At 35.5% G+C, this 14,106-nt stretch overlaps 1 protein-coding gene across 1 annotated transcript; it reads right to left on the bottom strand.

Moving 5' to 3' along the window:
* Positions 1-6,811: 6,811 nt before the first annotated feature.
* On the bottom strand, positions 6,812-14,091 carry LOC107868412 (probable LRR receptor-like serine/threonine-protein kinase At3g47570). The gene is made up of 4 exons (XM_016715101.2): positions 10,227-14,091; positions 9,622-9,837; positions 7,558-9,540; positions 6,812-7,470 (listed from the first exon to the last, which is right to left on the bottom strand). Exons 1-4 carry the CDS (start codon positions 11,203-11,205, stop codon positions 7,133-7,135), a joined length of 3,516 nt encoding a protein of 1,171 aa, XP_016570587.2. The 5' UTR covers positions 11,206-14,091; the 3' UTR covers positions 6,812-7,132.
* Positions 14,092-14,106: the final 15 nt, after the last annotated feature.

Consider the following 14,106-nt stretch of genomic DNA (forward strand, 5'->3'; position numbering starts at 1 on the left):
TCATGCATATGAACCCCATGCATTAGCTTACCTCACTTGCATACTCAGTACATTCAATTGAACTAACGCATTCGCACTATGGCATTTTATTTTATACCATAGGTTCAGCAGCACGAGCTCCAGAGCACCAGTAGCATTTCAGTTTCAGCAGCAGAGTCGCAGTGAGTCCTCATACTTCGAGGACTATTAAGCTATCAATACTTATTTCAGTTGCTTTCAGTATATGGAGTTAGTTGGGAACATGTCCCCTCAACTCCTTATTCAAACATATGTAGAGGCTTTCAGATTTGATTCAGACTTTAGTATTTTTAGCTGTGGTATTGGGATACCATATTTCAGATGTTATGACTTTATTAGATTTGAACCTTATGGCCTTACAGCTCTTATGTATTCTGCTTTATCATGTATATTATGTAGTGTACAGGTACAGATATCAGTCATGGGTTAGCTTGTGGTCCTTTAGGGTCATGGGCATCGTGTAGCGTTTTGATTACCAGAATTGGGGCATTACAATAAGAGACATAATTTGAAATTGGATATAAAGGAGGACCAGTCCCCTTAGGCTGTACGTAATCCTTCATCCAAATAGGAGGTTTCTGATTTCTAGTTGTTCTTCTAGGATCAGCAGCAGCATCGGTAGTTCTAGGTTGAGAGTAAGATGGACTGTGTATGCAATCCATGACAACTTCCAACTCAGGTTCTCCCAACTTCGAGGGATGATGAGGACGACCTTCAGAAAGCTGTTGAGTTGAATATAATGGTGCAGATGATACTGCAACATCAACACTGTGATCCATGATTTCAACACAAAAAATATCTTCTAATTCACCCTTAGCTCCTTTGAAGGGAAATATGTTTTCCCTAAAACTAACATCTGTTCTTGTGTCTAGATCAAACAGTTTGTACCCCTTTTGTGTTTCAACATAACCAACAAATACAATTTTTCTTGCTTTGGGATCAAACTTTCCTCCTTTGGGTAGAATGGAAGCAAAACATAGTGAACCAAACACTCTCAAATGATCAAAAGGAGGTTCTTTCTTATGCAATACCTCATAGGGACATTTACCATTCAAGACAAAAGTAGGCAACTTATTTGTCAAATACACGACTTTTTTACACAATCTCCCCAGAAATTATTAGGCCCACCACTCTGAAACTTCAATTCTCTTGCCACCTCTAGAATATGTCTATGTTTCCTCTCTACAACATCATCCTGTTGTGGAGTATATGGACAACTGCTTTGATGAATTATACCAAGTGAAGCAAACAACTCAACAAACTGTGAATTAAAGAATTCTTTCCCATTATCCGATCTGAGAATCTTAACAGTAGCATTATATTGGTTCTTAATTCTACATAAGAAATCTTTCAGAACTACTATGACTTCACATTTTGATTGTATCAAGCATATCCAATTATATCTACTGAAATCATCAATAATGGTAACAAAATATTGCTTCCTATTGTAGGTGCGAACCTTAAAAGGTCCCCAAACATCAACATGTACTAGCTGAAAAAGGGAGGTAGTTTTACTTGTGCTGGCTTGAGGGCATACAATGCATTGTCGATGTAATTCTTTATTCACTTTATTCATGAGAAAGGGAATGTGCTTCATCACTTCAATAGAGGGATGACCTAGTCTTATGTGCCATATTGTTGGATCACCTTGGTTAGTCAGAACTATTGTTGCTGCATGTATTGTGTCTTCTCCTTGATGCAACCAGTATAATCCTTCACTCTTTCTACCAATCCCCATCCCCTTTCCACTGTAAAGTCCCAGAAAAATACAAATTTCTGGATAAAAGTGAACTGAACAACACAATTCCCTTGTTAGTTTTGAAACTGATAAAAGACTGAACTTGAAGTCTGGGACAAAAAGGACATTGTTAAGTGTCTGATTCTTCAATATAATTGTCTCTCCTGTATGAGTTACTTTGTATTCATTTCCAGTTGGAACCTGAACTACACTGCCTCCATGCTCAGAAGTCACTTTGAGATTATTAAGCACTTCCCTAAAAGGGGTAATATGATGTGTTGCTCCAGAGTCTATTATCTAATCACAGGTTTCTAACTTGGAAAACAATGCAGTTGTACCTGCTAAATTGGAGTGATATTCATCTGCATTGTTGGTTTTCCCTTTAAGGCTTGAATTGTGTGAGTGAGAAGATTGATACTGAGGATCTCTAGATAATTTCACTTCATTAACTGTTCTATGTGACTCTTGTTTGCACTTCTCCTACAAGTACAGATAGTGTTCATCTTGTTAATTAGTCATACAGTGACCATGTGCTTTGGGTTGTTTACTGCTACATTCAGCTTCATCAGTCCAATAACTGGTATGAGCAGATGGTCGACCTTCTGAACCTTTAGGCTTTCTCTTACTTACAAAATATGGTGGATACCCTATTAATCTGTAACATTCTTCTGCATAATGACCTTTGCACTTACAGAGATCACAAATAGGACCTGGTACAGGGGTGTGATGACTATGATTGTTATCCCTCTTTGATTTATAATTCTGATTATTCTGATTTTGTCCCTTATACACTTGACTATGTGGCTTATATACTTGAGCTTGCTTCTTTCCAGCAAATAGGCTTAGAGCATCTCTGTTAAGATCAATTGTCCCTAGATTTCTTTGACTCTCCTCTTGTACGACTAAAGCATATGCTTAATTGAGAGATAGAATAGGTGATCTGAGTAAAATATCACTTCGAACATGATTATAACTCTCATTGAGGCCCATTAAGAATTGCAATAAGTGTTGATTACCTAGATACTCAATATATTGGCCTGAACCCTCACAATTACAGCTAGGTGGTGTAGGAACCAATAGATCTAGTTCATCCCAAGCATCCTTCAACTTCGAAAAATAGACAGTAACAGAGTCTGTACCTTGCGTGTGCATTGCAATTTCGCGCCACAACTGATAGATTCTGGTGATATTTTATTTGTCAAACCTCTCTTTAAACTCATCCCATACTCTCTTAGCAGATGAAGCTAGAATGATACTAGCGATCAATTCCGGTGCAACAGTGCAACTAATCCACGACAGCACAATTGCATTACATCTATCCCATTGTTTGCTCAATTCTCCTTGATATGAGCTTCGCATACAACTTCCATCCACGAAACCGAGTTTATTTTTACCTAACAAGGCAAGATGCAGAGATCTACTCCAAACCGTGTAGTTCTCTGGGCAGCTAACTTGATTCCAGTTAACACTGCACCAGGGGAATCACTTGGTTGCAAGAACAATGGATGCGTATAATCGAGTTGCGAGGTTTGTGTGGGCTCAGTCTGTGAAGTTCCTGAAATCGACATAGTGAATATTCACCAAGCTTCAATAATGGCGATCACAATCGTTTATTTTTTGGTACGAATTTGACTGATAGTGTCTTTCCCTCTCTGATACCATATGAAAATGTAATGCAGTACCAGTTTATCTGGTAACTGCCATAGCTCAGCAGTAGTTAGAAGGAAGAAGAGGAGAAAAATATCTATTGATTTATGACTACTTTTTTGCAATGTGTACAATGTGCATCTATATATAGATGTGCATAACCAACTACTAGTGATTACAGATGTATTAATTACACGTTAACAACTAACTATGCCAGCTGACTATTACTAGCTGGGGTTATTTTGTTAACTCTAACATCACTGCTTGAACTAGGGCACTTAATCGAAAACTACAATGACTACATGAATAGCAAGTTCTACATTAGGCATGTCATATTATAATAGCGAAACTCATGAATACTCCGAAAGACTTCCTAGCCTCAAGAACTGAATCTACCAAGTTGGCAAACTCATGCACATTAATTATCAAAGAGATCATATAAGTCGCCTATATATCATCAAACATGCGCTCTCACCATAATAGAGTCATCCTAATCCACTCACAAATATGCAATTTATCACCAGAATGGGTGTAAGAATCAGTTTCCACTCACTCTCACAAATACTTCACATGTCACATAAGATGAACCATAATCTTGCCATTAGTGTAGTGCTTCAGTAATATCATAATATTAAAGCTTAAGATCACATAGTACATTAAGGGTTGTAATGTAGGTTAAGGGAGAGGTAGGAACTATTCTAGCCAGTAATAGTGACTATATTCCCTAAGCACTTTAATACATACACAACACTTAACATTAAACTCCTCTCTAACCAGTCCATTTCCAACACTTTTATCCTCTCACCTCTCTTTTGTTTCACCTCATCTCTTTAATCTGGTTTACACATCTTTAGTAGGGAGTATTTGTCATCACCAAATCATTCATTGATCAATATTTTTTCATTACATTACTCCCAACCAAAAAGAAATGACTTAGAGTTGGATGTATTAAGCTACAACTCAATATTTAGGCAAAAATAGTATTCACTGGTCACTTTTCGACGCTATCTTTGAAAAATAGTCACTAGAGTTTTAAACTTCACGTATGAAAACTCAAGATATCGACATGGAGTTTTAAAGTATAACTAGTATTCGTACTCGCGCGATGCGCGGTTGTTAAAAGAAATTAGTTATGTCAGTATTACCTTATTTGTTTGAGCATATTAAATATAATACTCCCTCCGTTTAAAAACGAATGATCTACTTTGACTTGACACAAAGTTTAAGAAAATAAAGAAGACTTTTGTATCTTGTGACCTTAAATTAAAGTTATGTCAAATTTATCAAAATGTCATTTAATCTTGTGGTCCTAAACATGCCATTTGGAAAGTTGAAATTAAAGTATTGCCAAAAAAGGAAAGAGGTCATTATTTTTGAAACGGACTAAAAAGAAAATTAAGTCATTCTTTTTTTAAACGGAGGGAGTATGTTTTAATAAAATTGTAGCTATGATTTTGATTCCTGTGCAATGTATGCTAAACTTAAAATAATTATAGAATTTTCCATATTCATACCAAACTAATAATTACATTATCTGTGTCTTCATATAGGTTCTTATCGATTGCACATTTCTCCAATTTATAACTTAATCATAGAAAGTTAGTAATGATTTAGCGTAAAAAGTGAATGAGGTTAAATTTTACCACCACAGTATATTTTAACATCAATGTACACTAAACTATAAATAAATCTCATGTCAAGTAGAACTACTTGAGTGATCCTATTATGGTTAGTCAACAATCTCATGTGTACTATGACACACAATTATCTGAGCTGCAAATTATCTATAGGCTAATTGGTTGCTTGATCACCGCATGAAGCTATAAGAAGATTAAATAACAAATGTGTTGGTTGATAATTTCAGCTACATGGAATTCTATCATCGCAATCTTTAATGCATAAATCAAGTCCGATGCACGAGACTGATTCTATTTTACTATGGTAGTGTTCCCCTGGACATATGAACATATTCTCATTTGATGTATACCAATATATTTGTACAAATTTTGAATATTTAACAGACATCTTTGAGATCTGTGTACTTTCCAAATAACCTCTTCTTCCCTTAGTTCATCTAATAGCACCAAAAAAAAAATGCAACATTATTCCACAGATTCAGATATTGTTTTTCATTTTCCAATCTCAATTTGCTTTTCCAATTATTGAAAAGAAACCAACGTCAAAGTGTTCAAAGGAAAACCATGAAACAGATAAAATCAACACGACATGTGGAGGATTTCTGATTTTTGAAAGAGTTGGAGTTTAAAATGTAGAACTAATAATAAGTAATTATAAATAAAACAAATAGGTAAAATTGATAATAGAATTAATAATACTGAGATGAAAACATGTATAAACAAAGATGTAAAAAGAAGTTTGCAGAATATACTTTTCTTAATTTTTTTATAAAGTACATGCTTGAAGGTAGAAGCTTTTCAACTAATACAACGGCTATAGTCACATGAATATAGAAAAGAAAATAGAAGAACATAATTTTCAGGACTATAAGTAATTGCAAAAGTGTTGTGTTGTCTGCATAACGTGATTCAGCTTCACTTGTCTTTGCCTGTTGTAGATTTCTTTTGTTTCCTAATAGATTTCTCCTTGTACATATGATGAAGGAGACATCAGATAAACTCAAATCGTTAAATTGGAGCTTGTAAAAAAATTAAATAAAAAATTATAAAAAAAAAAATTTATAATATTTTTTTTTTAAAAAAAAAAATTTTAAAATGAAGTGGACCTCTAATATGCTGCCACGTGGTAAAGCTGTTTTCTAAAAATCGGGTGTTAAAATAATGGCATGGATGAGCCAGTTTTGAAACAGCGATGACATAAATAAGCCCAACTTTTAACGGATGGCATAAATGAGCCATTTCTAATAGTTCAGTGGCATATTTGAGCGTTTTCCCTACTTGTTTTATATTTTCACGTGTAATTTGTAAATCAAGGGAATTTTAGCTAAGAAAACTTTCTTGTTGCCACAAGATAATTGCAATAGACTAAATGTCTATGTTGCTCGGACTCTTCAAAAATGTCGATGGGTGCCTGTCTGACCCTCCAAAAGTAGTGTATTTTTGAAGGATCCGACACGAGTGCAACAACCTTTTCGTATAGTCCAAGCAACATAGCTCATGTCGCAAGAAGTTGCATTTTGCTTCACCAACGAAAAAAAGAAGTGGAGGCATTTTTTTTCTGGATGAACAAAAAAAATGCATTCTCTTTCTTTATCTTCTTCAGCATTAAATAGGACGGACGCTGTGCTCGAAACAAATCCATTAAGTGTTCTTTTTTGGGTGAGTAGGAACCTATGTTGCTCAAAATTATTGTCGAGTGTATGTTGGATACTTCAAAAAGAAATACATTTTTGCAAGTGTGGGGTGACATTTTTTAAAAGCTCGTGTAACATAGGTAGGAATTTGAAACTGGTAATAAGAGATCTTGGGTACAAACACAGATTAGTTCAACTAACTATACAACAACATACCCAGTAAAATCTCACAAGTGATGTCTGGGAAGGTAGAGTATATGCAAACCTTACCACTACCTGGTGAGGTAGAAAGGCTACCGCGAAGGGGGTGGCTTTTGGGGATACAGTGTAGGATTAAACAAAGGGCAGAAGCACTGAGCTAACTAGCAATATCAGTGCTTCTGTTTCAAGATTATCAAGTTCCACCCTTATGCACAAATCAAGTGCTAAAAGAGAAAAGAGAACCATTATAAAAATGTTCAACTTGCAAGAAGTTGAATCTTAATCTTCTGCAGCATCCCTACAACATCTTTAATGTTTGTCCTTCTTGCCGGAGATTCAGCACAACAATCTAATGCTACTTTCATGATTGATGCCACAACATCTAGCTCCTTCTGTAAGCCTTTACCCATTGGCGTTACCAAGTTCGCATCTACGACGTCCATTACTGCCTTTGGGAGTGAATAACTCACCCATTGTTTCAAGCTAAGATCTCCCTTAAAGTCATTAGGCTTTCTCCTAGTAAACGTTTCCAGCAACATGATCCCGTAACTGTATACGTCACACTTTGTTGACACTAGTCCATCCAGTCCATACTCTACAGTCAAACAATTAATTTAAAGGTGCAATAGACTTTCTAGCTGGAAAAAAAAAAAAGGAAAATCAGCAAAAATAAGAGACGTACCCGGTGCAATATAACCTAGTGTTGCTAAGGTTTTAGTGTACAAATCACTCTGATCTTCACCAAGCAGTTTTGAAATGCCAAAGTCGCTGAGGTGGGCAACCATATCCTCATCCAGCAAGATGTTACTAGGCTTCAGATCACAGTGGATCACAGGCGACGAGTACCCATGGTGAAGATATTCCAAAGCACATGCCACATCTATCATTATGCTTAGTCTCTGCTTGGTGTCAAGGAAGTAGTTGTGCGAATACAAATACTTCTCAAGACTTCCATTAGGCATATACTCGAGCACTAAAGCCTTGAAATCAAGATTGGAACAACTAGTAATGACTTTAACGAGATTCCTATGGCGAAGTCGGCACAAAACTTCACATTCCGTATCAAAACTCTTGAATGCCGCATCCAGTTGCAGGTTGAACACTTTAACTGCAATGGCAGTTCCACTTTTGAGTATGCCTTTGTAAACAGAGCCAAAACTTCCAGAACCAATCAAATTACTCTCACTAAGACCATCCGTTGCTTGGAGCAGTTCATAGTATGAAATTCGTTTCTTTGTAGCCAATGAATCTGATTGTTGAGGAGCTCTTTTACCTCTTCTATACCTTATCCATACAAACACAAATATGACAGGAACAAATAAAATTGCAAGTCCTAGAAAAAGATATAGAAGTAGCAATATTTTCCTGTTTGATTTGTGCTTTGATGAAGATGGGCATGATGGGACACTAAATCTTGAAGAACCACACAATGCTTCATTGTCAATGAAAAATTGACTCGAGAGGTTCTTGAAAGGACCCCCCGAGGGTATTTCACCATACAATTGGTTGTCTGAAACATTGAAATACTTGAGGTATTGAAGTTTCTCCAGAAACATGGGAATCATTCCCGATAAATTATTGTGAGAAAGGTCTAGGAATTCTAAACCTACCATGTTGCTCATTGAGTCAGGTATAGATCCTTGAAACTTGTTGTGTCTCAAAGAAAGGAGTGCCAGATTTTGCAATCTTCCAATTTCTCTAGGAATTTTATTTGAGAATTGGTTCATTGATAGATCGATCTCTGTTACAGCCTTTAGATTTCCAATTTCTGGAGGCAAAGAACCTACCATGTTGTTTGATGATAAGTCAAGAACCACTAGATCCTGAAGATTCCCTATGCTTGGTGGTATATTGGAACTCAATTTATTGGAACCCAGATGTATCTCCCTAAGGGAAGTAATATTCCCTAAACAATTAGGAAGAGATCCTGAAAGCTGATTTTGACCCAAGTAAATTTCACCCAAATGCTGCAATTTACATATATGATCACCAATAAATCTTGTAAGTTTGTTGTTACTCAAGTTGAAGCGCTGAATGTTTCTCAAGTTTCCAATTGTCGTGGGAATCGATCCAGCCAAGCTGTTCTCAGAAAGATCAAGGTCTAATAAACTGCTTAAGTTCCCAACTTCCTTTGGAATTCGCCCTTTGATTTTACAACTGCTGGCATAAAATTTTATTAGAGATGTGGAAAAGTTCCCAACAGAGACTGGAAGCATGCTGTTTAGAGGGTTGGAAGATAGAGATAGAGTTGTTAAATTTTTGCAATTGGGTAAGGAAGTAAGGAAGCTTAACGAAGAGTCGCTGGTTAAATTGTTTTCTTTCATGTTTAGGAACCGTAGATGAGTCAAATATCCAAGAGAGCTAGGAATCAAGCCAGTGAGTTTGTTGTAAGAAAGATCTAGAATAGTAAGTTCTGAACAATTGGAGATAGAATGAGGAATCGTTCCAACAAGATTGTCGAATGACATATAAATCTCTTCAATGTTGGGTAAGAGCGAACCTAAGTTTGATGGGAGGCTTCCTGATAGATTGTTGAATGAAAGATCAACTATTCTTAGCCCTGATATGTTGAAGATCTCCATTGTAAGTGGACCACTAATATCATTAAGATCAAGCAGAATTTCCTCCAACTCAATGAGATTGCTCATCTCTTTGGGTATTTCTCCTGCCAACACAAGGACAAAAAGGAATACTGGTGAGTTAACTAGCATAAGTTGTACTTCTTGCTATCACTTTGATTACGTACCGGAAAACCTATTTTGTTCAAGATATAAAAATTGCATCTTGGTTAAGTTGCCAATCTCTAGTGGTAAGAATCCATTAAGATTGTTCCTCGCCAGTGACAAAACTTGCAAAACCGAGATGTTGAATACGGAGATTGGGACTGAGCTGGTTAACTGGTTTACCTCCATCCACAACTCCATCAAATTAACAAGATTTCCAATTTCTTGTGGAATTATTCCTGCAGTTAATGTGTAATTAATTTTATTTTTTTTGAAGTAAATAGATAAAAGAGAAAATACTCAATTACCCCCTGAATTATACCCAAAAAGGCTATGATACACCTCAACTTAAAGGGGTCCTATTACCCCTAAACTAATTAAAAGTGTAATTTTGACATGGTACCTAAGTGACCCATACGTGGCACACACGTATGTCTATGTGAACACTTCAGTGTGTTGTGACATGTATGTGCCACTTAGGCACTAAAATTACACTTTTAATTAGTTCAGGGGTAATAGGACCCCCTTTAAGTTGAGGTGTGTCATAGCCTTTTTGGGTATAGTTCAGGGGGTAATTGGGTATTATCTCTAGATAAATTATTACTAGCATTCATAAGAGAAAACATACCTGTGAAATGGTTAATTCCGAGATACAGTTGCTGCAAGTTACTCAATCTTCCAAGTTCACTATGTATTGGTCCATCAAACTCATTTTCCGATAAACCTAGTAGTTGAAGTTGTGAACAATTTGACAAGCTCGTGGGAATATGACCATCAAGCTTGTTTGTTGATAGATAAAGACCTTTGAGATTTGGAAGACCATTGCATAAACCATTGGGAAGACTTCCTGATAAGCTATTGCCAGTAAATGAAATGACTTCGATTCTAGAAATATTGAAAACTGTTAATGGTATAGAACCCGTAAGTTGATTATATTGTATGGCCAACCAGTTCAGGTTGTGAAGATTGCCGATTTCGTTTGGAATGCTTCCTTGAAGTAAATTGCCAGATAATTCTAACCTCTCCAACCTTGAGGCATTCGAGAGAGACACAGGGATATGACCTTCTACGGAATTGAATGCCAAATTCAACATTTCAAGCTTTGAAATGTTAAAAAATGATGAGGGAAGGGGGCCGGTAAAACTATTATTCTTAAGGCTTAGAAATTGAAGTTCGTGTAAGAACCCAAACCAAGAAGGAACCTCCCCTATAAAGTTGTTGAAACTTAAATCAAGAAACTTAAGCCGACGCAAGCGTGTCATTTCTTGAGGCAAATTTCCATGGAAGTTGTTCCTTCCCAAGTCAAGAGAAGCAAGAAATGAGAGGTTTCCAAAATCTTGTGGAATTCTGCCTGTAAGAGCCATATTAGAAAGATTCAAGGACTTCACTCGTTGGTGACGAGAGCCACAAGTGACTCCGACCCAATGACAAACAGACGTAGACGGAGACCAACTTTCATCCAAGAAGTGAAAGTGGTCCGAAATGATTTGAGATTTCAGGGAAAGAAGAGCTAATTGATCAGTGGAGATGTTAAATTGGGTCATGGCTGAACTACTTATAATATAGTACTGGAGCAACAAGAGAAAAGAGGTGAAAGATTTCTCCATAATTGCATAAATTGGTAGAAATATGGATATGACTAGCAATGATGTGGTTTTGAGACTTTAAATAGCAAAGAGGTCTCTTGCTCTTTCTGATTTTAAAATCTATATTTTTGAGAATTTTCCATTCAAACATATTTTAAGGAAAAAGGAAATAACTTTAATTTCCTTTATTAATTAATTAAGTCATCTAAAGACTAATAATACAACTAAAGAAAGTATTTTTAATTTGTTCAGGTGGAAGACCAAGAAAGAAGAATCAAAATGGAGTCTTCCACTAACTTATATAAATAACCAAATGTAAGATGTGCATTGAGCAAGAATAAATACGGAGTATATATAGATATATGTTGGTGTATGTTGTGCATTTTTAATTTAAAAATTAGAATATTAAAGTGTATGATAATTAATAGGCATAAAGTGGAGAAATTGTTGCTATTGTAACTTATATAAACCACAATGACATGTTCTAACTCGCATTATCTCCTACTAATTGTCCCACTGCTCCTCAAATGACTATCCACCTTCTTGACATGTATTTGTGGAAGAAATCCTACACCTACATAACTAGCGGGTGTTTTATTCTTTATGTTGTAATAGATGAGAAGTATTATATTGTGTTCATATTAGAGAGTAGTGTAGTGAAACTGTGAAAGAGAGAGTAGAGATAAAGAAAAAAATAGACTAATTATATGTTAGAATCAAGGTGTTCTTTTGGTGTAGCGCTGGATTCTTCAACTAATCTGGAGTTATTTGAGTTATACGACGTTGTTGTGGTATTGTATCCTAGAGGGAAAAAGTCTAAGAGAGACACTGCTGGATCAGTGTAGATTATGCCACATTGAACTTGAATCTCCTTAAAAAGAGCGAGATATTCATGTTAGCCTCCTATACTTATGTTCTATATTTTAATAATGACAAAATAATGAGTAAACATTTGCAAGATATTGAAGATCTCTAATGATGGAAGAAGAAGATATTGAAGATACACCAAAGATGCAGAATTTCTGGGGAATCAACTAAAGATATCCAAGAATATCTTGCTAAATGAAACAAACATTCAATAACAAGATGCCCGACACTAAACTTGGAACAATATCAATGATATGGAATCAATGCAAGACTTCCAAGAAAATCTCGCAAAGAAAAGCAAATTCCAACAACAGCCTGACTGGAGCAAAACCTGGGAAAGAACATCACTCCCTATAGTAGCAAAAGGAAAGAAGATCACGGACGTATATGATACGGACGTGTATACAGTACCGTGTATGGACATATCTGATATATACATACTATATGGTGTTGGTTTAAAATCGTTAAAGGGAAATAACATAGAAATTCAATTCAAAAGCTAACCGACTAAGCAGAGACGAAGTTTGTAAAAGAGAATATGCAGAGAGGTTGATTATTTTCTTGTAAAAGCCATGTCTCATTAATACGTAAAAAAATTGGAGAGAATAAAAGCAAAGAAAGACGTGCATTGCTGAAGCAACTCTCAACACTCCTCCTTGCTTTATGAAATGCAAACTCCAATTTTCTGTCTGAGAAGCTCGAATTTGTTGACTGGTAAGGCTTAGCGAATATATCAGCCCATTGTTCTTCCGTCTTGTAGTAGACAAGAATCACATCTCCATCTTTTTGAACTTCTCTCAGGAAGAAAAACTTGATATCTAAGCTCTTAAATTTTTCATGAAACACAGGATTGTGAGAAATAGCTATTTTTGCTTGGTTATCAAGTAGGTGATGTTCCCATAAAATGGACAAAGGATGCATTTTTAGACTTGACTCGCCTTTTCCTCGATCTGTAACAATCTTATTATTGTCCTATAGATACTGATTACTTATATAGTTATAGTATACGCTAAGCAAAATATGCTAAATTGTGCTAAAGTATTAATTTCTTGCTAATGGAGTTTGACGCTTTAAGAACAAAACAATGCAGTTGGAAAGGAGAAATGAGAAAATTCTTGATGATCAATTATGTATGAATCTTGAACTGAATTTGAAAAGTGATTTTTTTTATCTCACTAAAATAATTTTAAGTGGACTCTGATTACTTAAAATGTTCCTCCCAGCACTAGTGCTAAATGGTCCATCTTTCACAACATAATAGGTATATTTCTTTGCACTATTGGGACTGCATGTACCAAGAGCGCTCGGATATGTTCCAACATGATAGCTTTCGAAAGCAAACTGTGATACATTATTCGAACAGAAGGTGGAAGATTAACAGGAGGCACACCCCTGGACCTAATTTAACTAACTGTATATTAAAGAGAGAAGTATACATTACCCCTGAACTTGACGAATTTTTTTCATAGTATACCTAAACTTGACTTGTCCTAAGTACCACGAACTTGTTGTTTTAGTAAGTTGCAAGGCCTTTTTTTCTGACTGTCCAGTGCATGTACACCACGTGAGTACACGTGGAAAAAAGTGTTGATGTAGCTTTCTATGTGGATAAATACCATCCAGTTCCCTTATATTTATCCTATATTAAAAAATAACTCACTTCTACCCTTAATTATCTGATTTCTCTCTAAAAAAATTATATTTCTCAGTTTTCCTCTACTCCAAAGTAGTGAAAGGTTGAATTTTCGTCGATCAAGTAAGTTATTATCTAAAAATTTATATTTTTTGGTGTGCGTTAAAAAAATATGAAATTATTTTTTTCCAGTTAGTGTTTCATAGTAGTGTACGATTAGTATTTCGATTCAGATTTTGAGGAGACTCACATGCACAAATATGCTTCTTATTATAATTAACGGGGTAGGAAATTGCAATTTAAGTTATGGGCTTACAAAAATCAAACCGATAAAAATGTTATTGATTTATTGTTATAGGGTTAACAATTTTTTTTAATGATTTTATAAAAAAAAATTATTGGGTCATTGATTCGATTTTGAT

This window comes from Capsicum annuum, chromosome 4, assembly GCF_002878395.1.
Source record: "Capsicum annuum cultivar UCD-10X-F1 chromosome 4, UCD10Xv1.1, whole genome shotgun sequence".
NCBI classification, from domain to species: Eukaryota; Viridiplantae; Streptophyta; class Magnoliopsida; order Solanales; family Solanaceae; genus Capsicum; species Capsicum annuum.